The sequence below is a fragment of the Filicampus tigris genome, chromosome 1, assembly GCF_054856515.1.
Source record: "Filicampus tigris isolate MCC_2025a chromosome 1, RoL_Ftig_1.0, whole genome shotgun sequence".
Classification (NCBI taxonomy): Eukaryota; Metazoa; Chordata; class Actinopteri; order Syngnathiformes; family Syngnathidae; genus Filicampus; species Filicampus tigris.
In genome coordinates, this window is record NC_141217.1 from 31,255,792 (window position 1) to 31,264,850 (window position 9,059).

General features: G+C 43.9%; 1 protein-coding gene across 2 annotated transcripts in view; it reads right to left on the reverse strand.

Moving 5' to 3' along the window:
• Nucleotides 1-2,447: 2,447 nt before the first annotated feature.
• nol4la (nucleolar protein 4-like a) overlaps nt 2,448-9,059 on the reverse strand; it is a 37,134-nt gene continuing 30,522 nt past the window's right edge. Inside the window, exons 6-11 of one of the 2 annotated variants that reach the window (XM_086032190.1) lie at nt 8,364-8,653; nt 7,801-7,986; nt 6,347-6,535; nt 5,229-5,345; nt 4,569-4,758; nt 2,448-3,024 (exon numbers count right to left, since the gene is read on the reverse strand). In XM_086032190.1, the coding sequence (XP_085888316.1) occupies nt 2,807-3,024; nt 4,569-4,758; nt 5,229-5,345; nt 6,347-6,535; nt 7,801-7,986; nt 8,364-8,653 (1,190 nt within the window). In that variant the 3' untranslated portion in view covers nt 2,448-2,806. Of the gene's footprint in view, nt 3,025-4,568; nt 4,759-5,228; nt 5,346-6,346; nt 6,536-7,800; nt 7,987-8,363; nt 8,657-9,059 lie in introns of both variants that reach the window. The other variant, XM_086032180.1, reaches the window with a different exon arrangement.

Genomic DNA, 9,059 nt, shown 5'->3' on the forward strand with positions numbered 1-9,059 from the left:
TCGATGCTACTTACACCGCACCGGCTAGCTAGCAACGAGCTTTGGCTGGTGACTGATGCAGCTAAACATATTTTGGAGGCAAGTCAGTAATCATCGCCTCTGTGGTGGCAAATACGCTACATAACAAAAATCGTTCTCATGAAGGGAAGACGAGGAAAGTCTGATACGTCATGCTTATTGCTAAGCTAATCTAAGACTGACATGTAGCCTCACCGTGTAATTAGTAAAAGTGCTTGGGTGATTGAGTACACTTTTCACAGAAGTATGGCTTGAACCACATTAAGTGTCTGGACTTTGGAGAGAAAATCTACTCGTTAAACAGAACCCTGAAACCGGAACTCAATCAAATTGTGGTCGTTTTGGCGAATTTGGTAGCCAGAAACGCTAACGGAAGCCTGTTTAAAATGATAGTTGGACCAGCCTATAGCCGATCACTATTTGGTCCGGCAGGACAAAATGGGTGGCTAAATGGAGGACGGGAGGGTACTTCGGCTGCGGGCGGAAGGTGATAAAAGGACTGCAAATTTTTAGTAAAATGCCCAGCTCTGCTTATAAATTAAGGCTGTGCACGAATTGGTGGCTCAAATTGATTAGCGAATTGGCTGTTGAAAACGAACGCCGAATCAGATATTTTCCATTCGAGTCAGAATGCACCATAGCATATTGTCGTCACATGTTTGGATGACAACGTGTGTCACGTGTGTATGTAGCGGCTACATCTAGCCTACGTGGGGCGTGCAAAGTGTCTTGTGAAGAGTGTTCTTCGAGACCAGACACCCGGAAGTATTTGTGCATACGTTTAGCTGGGGAATGAGCATTATATTAAACTGTTAAGCAATTAGTCAGAAAAGCCCATCCAGGCAGTGTATGAACGCCTTTGTCGTTACTTCGCTGTTGGCCTCCTCTCACGCCACGCTACTATGAAGGCAGTTTGCAAACGTGGAAGCTGGACCGGAGAGGTTGGCATAGCATAGCACTAGCTAGCTGGTGCAACAGAACACAGATGGGTTTAAAACTTTACCAAAAGCGGAAAAGCACCCTGAGTTTTGCCGTTGGCCAGTGTGCGGCGAGGGATCCTCCAGGAAGTTATTTGAGGTTATTCAAAAAGAAAACCTTTCATAGGTTGACGCGGCTGCATGTCCGCCGCATATGTAGACTTTGATATGTTTTCAAATCAGTGAAAGGCTTGGTAAAGCGCTTTGAGTTTGGACTATGGTGTAGATAAAGTGCAATATAAGCTTTACCATTTACCATTACCAGTATCATCAAACTGGACTTTTCATTTTTGGGACTATTGTGACATGTTTTCGACAAAAATAGAATTAGTAACCAATTAGAAGAAATGTGGGATTCGGTGGTTAAATGGTAAAAGAATATACAAACGCGCATTAGATGCACGAGTCTAGGAACAAATATTCCATATTGTCGCTTTCCAGTGAAAATGTCCAATTTTGAATTTTTTTAAATTTTCACCTTAATGTGATGCCTTTAATGCGGAAACACACATAAAGATACGAAAATTGATAGAATGGACATAAGTGTTTTTCACAGGACAGCGACGATATATAATATGAAAATTTCTAATATAAGTAATGTTATTTATTTTCGCAATAGTCTTTAGTTTTGATTTGGACTTTTGAAGTCTGCACAACAAATGTTCTCTATATAACACTACAGTACGGTAGATCTTATCTTTTCTTGCTTTTTAAATCAATTTATCTTTGCCTGAACATCATACAACCCATTCTGAAAGAATAAATTTGTTTGAAATTGCTCCAATTAAAATGTTTCTAGGTAAGAAAATACAGTTTACTAAAAGAAAAAAGCTGATTGTTTAAAAAAAAAAAAAAAAGAAAAAGAAAACTAATTGTTCATTCGTTATAATGTCATAGTTTTAGTGTTTAATAAAACCCTATCTTCAAATCTCTGGGGTTAACATGCAAAAAAAAAAAGAAATTTACTCCTCAAATGTTGTCATTGAGCAAAAGGGTTCCACAAAGAAAACATTTTTGAGCCCTGTCAAGAGTTAAAAAAAAGCAGTCAGTTTTTGCATAAAAACTTGAGGCTTCTGTAAGAAAGAAAAAAAAGCCCACTAGAGCATCTGAACTTTATTTGGGGTTAATGAGGCACTTAAAATGGTGGCAAGTTGTATGCTGACTATTTAAAATGAGTTTAAATGTGTCTGCTTATCTTTCCCAGTTATAGAGGGTGTGCATACTTGTGCAACCTCACGATCACAGTTGATCTCTTTACTTACTGTTTCGCAAAGATGTTGAAAACATTCCAATTGAGTTGCACGGGCGGTGTCACATTAATGGAAGAAAAAGTTTTAAAAGGATTTATCTTGGTCTCATTTTCCCCACCCGGTACATCGGTGCTTAAATGCACATGAGATTATTTTCAAATCATTTTTGTGACCAGTTTGTTCGGTCGAGTGGTTTTCCCGAGAGATTTGTCTCTTTAAAGGTTGGGGAAAAACAGCACTAGATGGACAATTGGATTTGTTTTCTCCACACATCATCACTTCCTGAGACAAATGGGGGTTGAGGTGATAAGAGAAAATTAGCGGGGAGACTACAGAAGACAGAGCACTGAGGTCAAAGGGAAGCGAATGCATAAATAGTCGTGTGGGATGAGTCAAGGTACCTTACGGGACCTGCTGTGCTTGGCAGAACCACTCCCCTTTGCTTGTGCCTCTGTCCAACTTCGCCAAAACTTGCATGTCAGACTGACATATTTACACACGTAGACGGACGGACGGACGGACGGACGGACAAGCCGAGTGCGGGCCGGGTGGGGCCGGTGCTCAGTTCTGCTGCAGAATCAGGTTCTCCAGTTCGTCGGCCGAGCGGAGCAGGAAGGCGGCCGACTCCCGGTAGCCGGCGATGAGCTGCCTGACCGCCGTCACTTCCGGAGGGCTGAGCTGGGCCGAAGCCCCCCCGCCCCCGCCGCCCTGCCCGTGACTGTTGGAGCTGGAGGATGAAGAGTTCGGAGCCACCGACTTCATGCTTAGATCTGTTGGGCCTGCGGACGCAGGTGTCATGTTGTTAGGGAGGCGAACGGTCGAAAGCCAATCAGAAAGTTAAGAACTTCTCATAATGTTTGTAAGTATTAGGGTCGGGATCTTATCAGGATCATTATCAGGTTTACGAGAGCTTGTTGGAGGGAGACATTTAAAAGAGGGTCGCAAGGGGCTGCTGAGGACCGGACTTGGGCATCTAAGTATTTGGGATTCTAAGAATCGGAGTGGCTTCCTCAAATTGTTTGTTTACTAAGCATGTATAAAAAGTCGGGGTTCAGTCAAGATCTGATCACTACCCGTAACCGACGGTGTCTTACTCGGGGGCGGAGCCATCCAACCGGATTGACAGACTGCCCACCCAATGAGATTTATGAAAAAATATGCAATTTTACATTTTTAGTGAATTATGAAATTATTTGTGTTTTTTTTATTTTATTGAATATTTAAAATGGCATAATTGTGGTTGCCTAAGGAAGATCTGAACTTTGTCATTTTCTTTGAATATACGATTTGTCGGGACAGGAGGATTGTGCAAAGTGAGAGAAATATTCAGGGCCACCCTGATATTGCCGGGCCCACCCATTAGCCACGTTCTGGCTCCGCCCCTGGTTTTACTGAGCCATTTTTTTTTATCCATGACCTCATATTCCTCTCACATCACCCCGATCACAGCAAAGCAAGCAAAACGAAGTGTACGAAGCTGAAAATCCTGCATTCATTCCGCGACCATATTTTTAACTCAAAAGGCTCGCATCGGACATAGCTGGGCATGCCGTCAGACTGACGGACCGACCTGTCAGTCCATCACCGACGGACGCCCCTTTTGCCGACGATTGACCGATGACGGAACATCTCTTGAAAACGACAGACTGCCGAATGACGGAAGGGGACTTTCATCCGTCAATGTAATCGTCACTAACCGCGTCCGTCAGTCCGTTACTGGCGGATGCCCGTTTTTCGGACGATTTTTGGGGGGGCGGACTGATGGACCAATGGTCTTCTGACGGAATGACGATTACAATTCAGTTTGTTACAAACAATAACGGACTGACGAATGACGGACGGTACCCTGGCCACTGACGGATGATAAATGATGGACCAGCAAAATTTAGTAAAATGGCAGCTCAAATGATCTTTCTGCATTGAAATGAATGGAAATGCCATTAATCCAGTCCGACCTCCCTAAAAGTATTATGAAATGTCTCTGTGCAATATTATACTTTATAAAAACAGTAATAACATAAATCGTATGTAAAGGATTAAACAGTTTGTAGATCATGATTTAATGCTACAATACAATTCATCGGGCTGTTCCTTCTGATCTGCACGTCTTTGCCACCGTCATGCAGACACAAACGAAGAAGAGTCACCACTACTCCCGTCGATTCATTAAGACGCTATAATATTAGTTGTTTTCGCAGAGGATAAAGAACATATGCCTGTGAGTATTGTTAGATCGTCTGTCCACATGCGTCTATATCGTCTGTTGCTTAAAACGTTTACAACACGGCGAGTAATCCGCGCAAAGTTTTTGAGTGCCACTCACCATTGGTTTGGGCCGCCGCAGCGCTCTGCTGGCTGCCGGCGACGTTGCCGTAGCCCCGCAGGTTGTAGTTGAGGCCTCCGTTGGTGTAGAGCTGGTCTTGGGCAAAAGCCGAGCTGGAGATGACGAAGCCCGACGGGGCCACGGACGCGGGCTCCCTGGCGCCGGGCTTGTCAGCGAGGGCGGGCTCGTCCTGCGAGCACACGTTTCACCTTAGTGGCACCCAGCCATCTGAGACATCTCATTAGGTACGCGCCAAAGTATTCATGTATTACTGAACTGTGCTAACTACGAAAAAAAAAAAATCGATTTCGATTATTTGAGCTTCTCGGGTCGCTGAAATATTAGAAGCTTTGCACAGTATGCTCTCCATGACAACCCAGGCTAAGCATGAGGGAAGATTCCAAAGGAAAAGCGCAAATAGTTGAATTTATGATTGATGATGACTTGAACTAAAAATACTTTATTAATGTGGAAATTCAGGATTAGGTGAGGCTTCACTGTAATGCAAAGTAGTTCACAGCAATACATTTACTATTCCCTCAGACAGTGTCCATACAATCATTTGCAATATATGGCAGAATTTTCGCAGTACTGGATCTTTTCAGGTTGTGAACGTATGAAAGCTCAGCGTAAATCCTTGAATTTTTTTTTTTTTTTTACCGCCGGGTAGATGTCGAGCCGCATCCTCTTGGCAGCGTTTCGGGTTTCGCTCTCGCACGCGGCGGCGAGGATGTTCTCAGCCATGGCAGAGGTCAGGTGAGGAGGGGTTGGTCTAATCTGTCAGCAAAATGTGTGCGTGTTGAATGAATGAGAAATTCTGGATGCAACTTTTTTGACTGTTGATAAACAATAGCGCCAGGGTACTTCCGGGGTGGCAGAAAGCGAGTGACTAACGCAGATCCCAACCAGAGGTGGGAAATTTCCAGAGAAAGTGAAAACCCTGCCACAGTTTGTCTTGAGCCACAGGTGCTTCTAATCAACTGAGCTCGTTTACCTGCCGGTTGAGTGGAAGCACCTGTGGTTCGGTTTTTACTTTCTGGACTGGGATTTCCCATCGCTGCCTTCAACTGAAAATGTTGCCAAATTTTCCTTATGAGTTGCACTGCTAAATACTCCCTAAAGGGTTACGTTTTTTTTTGTTTTTTTTAATACAGTAAGGAGGGGAAATCAAGTGTACATCATAAGTTGTTGAAGAGAGAAGAAAATATAAAATAAAAATAAAGTACATACAAGTTAAAATACATTCGGATTCACAACCAAGACATTCCAGAAGTTTTTTTTTCTGGCTTTTTCTTTTTCATTTCGATGAGCTATTTGATTGATTTTATTTTTAAGCGGAGCATTTCACATCAGCCCTGGCACTTCTTTTCCTCTCCTGCACAATTATCCCTCGTAATCTTGTTACCCTGATATTCTGTTTCATTGTGCAAATATATCAATTTTTTTTTTTTTTTTTTTTAAAAGAATGCAAAAACTATCTTATGGTACACCACAGGATAATCTTATGAAACACAAAAGAGTCAGACTTTTGTTGTCCTTGCTCGGGAAAAGGCAAAATCGGGACAAAAACCGCCCCGTTTGTCTTTATACAATACAATACAATTTTATTTATATAGCGCATTTCATAACAGCTAGAGCTGTAACAAAGCACTTTAAAAACAATACAATAAAAAAAAAAATAAATAAATAAAAATGTGTATCAGGCCTATGAGAACCCTTGTGCTTTTGCCACCCGGAAGTACTCGTGACATGATGGCGAAAAAAGTGGATCCTAATACCTCAAAACCACTTTTTTTCATGCGACGACAAGATTTGAGGTAGGTGCGAATGCGCTTGCGGGAGCGCTCCTGGAACTCGGGGAACTGGCGGCCGCACGATTCCATGATGGCCTGGATCTTCTCCTTGGGCTGTTTGGAGATGGGCACCATGCGGTCCAGATTCTCATCCACAAACAGACGCACAAACATCTGAGAGAGGGGGAGGGGAGGGAGAGGATGTAGAGCAGAAAAAATGGAGTAGGGGGCGGGAGGGGGTTGTGGGTGGGGGGGGCGATGGCGGAGAGAGAGAGAGAGTGGTGCGGAGTTGAAAACAAACGCGGGGAAAAAAGGCAGCGAGGGGATGGGCGAGCGTACGGCGGAGAGTGGAGAGGCGAGGATCAAGAGGGAGGGGGAGGTTGTGGAAAAACACACGCATGAAAATTGAACCGCTGTATCACCAGAAAGACAATATGTCACAGTTCGGGCTTTTATGAGACATTCAGGTATACCGGGAGATGGTCACAATTGCTCAGTAAGATGCAGCAATATTAGTTGTTTCAGGCAGACAAAATGATCTGTGAGTATTGTTGTCTGTTTGCATGTGATGCCGCACTGTTTGTCTTCAAATATCACTTGCTTGAAGGCTTATGTCGCGACAACATCGATGCTATTTGTTCGCCCGTCTAAGGCATTTTGCATTGCTCGTCATCATTAAGCTGAGCCGACCTCCCTAAGGCAAAACTATGTGGTTCGTTTGAAATACACAATGTGAAATTCTTGTTGTTTTACAAAGGTGCCTTGAGATATGAGTTCAATGAAGTCCACAATTACTTTTGTAACTCAAATCATCCTTCCCCATTGAAATGGATGGAAAACCCATTAATCCCGACCAGACTTCCCCAAAAATGTGTAATGTGGTTGATTATCAAATCAATCGATGATGAGAATCGATGAATTGTTTCGAGACCCTGTTTAACTTATAATTGTCCGAATCCTCAGCATTCCAGACTCTCAGCAGTAAATACCCTCCGATTTCTCCAGTCCTCCATGAAAGCAGACTGATTGCCTTTGTGCACATCATTTGAAAACATCGACACTAGAGACCAACCATAAACCGATTGCTGATTTTCTGACAAGTTATGAACCAAACTGAATCATCATCAGTTTGTTTGTGCATTTTCTGCAAGCGTCAATTTCAAATAATGTCCTGTTGTTCAATCAAGCGATTGACATTAGACAATGGGTGTTAAATCTAATTCATCGATGAATCGAGAAAATAATCGGCAAATTCGTCGATTATTAAAATAACCATTAGTTGCAAACCCGAGACACGAGTGTTTTGAGATACGCGTGCGGTCGCCAAATTAAACTCACGGCTGTACCTTTGTCGCCAACTTGCAGAAGAGCTTCTACTGGCACTCAGAATTTGGTGATCGGTTGGTGATGAAACGACTGCGGTCAGGCGGGTTACTTACATTGAATGCTTTAAGTCTCTCGGGGTCCATCCCCTCGGCATCGTTGATCTTGTCGCTGTCGTCGTGGTCATCGTGATCGTCGTCGTCGTCATCGATGATCTGCGCGCGGCCGGAGGTCAAGTCCTCCACGCACGCACTCAGTTCGGTCTTTACGGAGTCGTAGCTTCCTGAGCTGTACGGAGGCGACTGCCGACACACGCGCGAGCACGTCAAACGTACTCTTCATTTTCCATGCACACACACTGCGTCGTATGATGCCGCTTGATTTTTTACTTGCTATGCACAGCCCCATAATAATTGTCTGTATGAAATTATGAACTACAGATCTTTTTAAAATGCATGAAAAGCTAGTCTGACATTGTTTAATCCATCATTAATATTTCAGAGAAAAGGGAAAATTGTATATGGATATTTACATCAATTATCTGTTGTTTTGAGTATTTATTAAATCATTAGCATATTCGCATAATAACGCTTTTGCAACCTCATTTTTACCTCTCCTCTCGTAAGGGTTTGACAAATAAGATAAACATTCTCCGAGGATGTCAAGTGTGCATGTTTACCTTGGCATATTCTGTTTTGATGGGGTACTTCCTGCTCGGGTCCGCCGGGAACGAGTTTGGCGGCGAACACCCGGCGGGCAGCAGTCGGTCGCTCAGGTTGACCGGCTGTTGGTCGTCCGAGGAGGACGAGGACAAAGTGGTGCTGAAATCCAGGGGAGCGCTCAAGCCGTTCTCGGTCACCTCCCCGTACGAGACGCCGCCCTCCGGCGGGTTCCCGCCCACTGGCTGCACCTCGGGCGAGGTCATGGCTGGCATCCCGTTGCCGCTGCTGCTCTCCGAGGAGTCGTCCTCTGCTGGAAGGGGAAGAAGTGGAAGGTTCGGATTCGGACTCATTTATTGATTTGCACTTTCAGCCTCAAAAAAACACAAATCTGCTATGGAGATTTCCACACTGACCAACCGGGCCGGTTTTGAGGATGACCCACTCCCCCGGAGGCGTCTTCCTGCAGCGCTTCATCTTAATAAATGGACTCTCACACTATTCTAACAAAAAATGGATAGCGCCGCATTGTGGGGGATTCCCCACAACTGCAGCCCTTTCTTATTTTACCCAAGATGTTTTTTTTAATTGATTTTCATTGCCCTCCTGTGGGGTTAAAATCAGGGGATGTCGTTAATATTCGTCAGCTGAGGGCTTGTGGAGCCCTTTGAGACTCTTTTTATGATTAAGGGCTATAAAAATTAATTTGGCTTGAT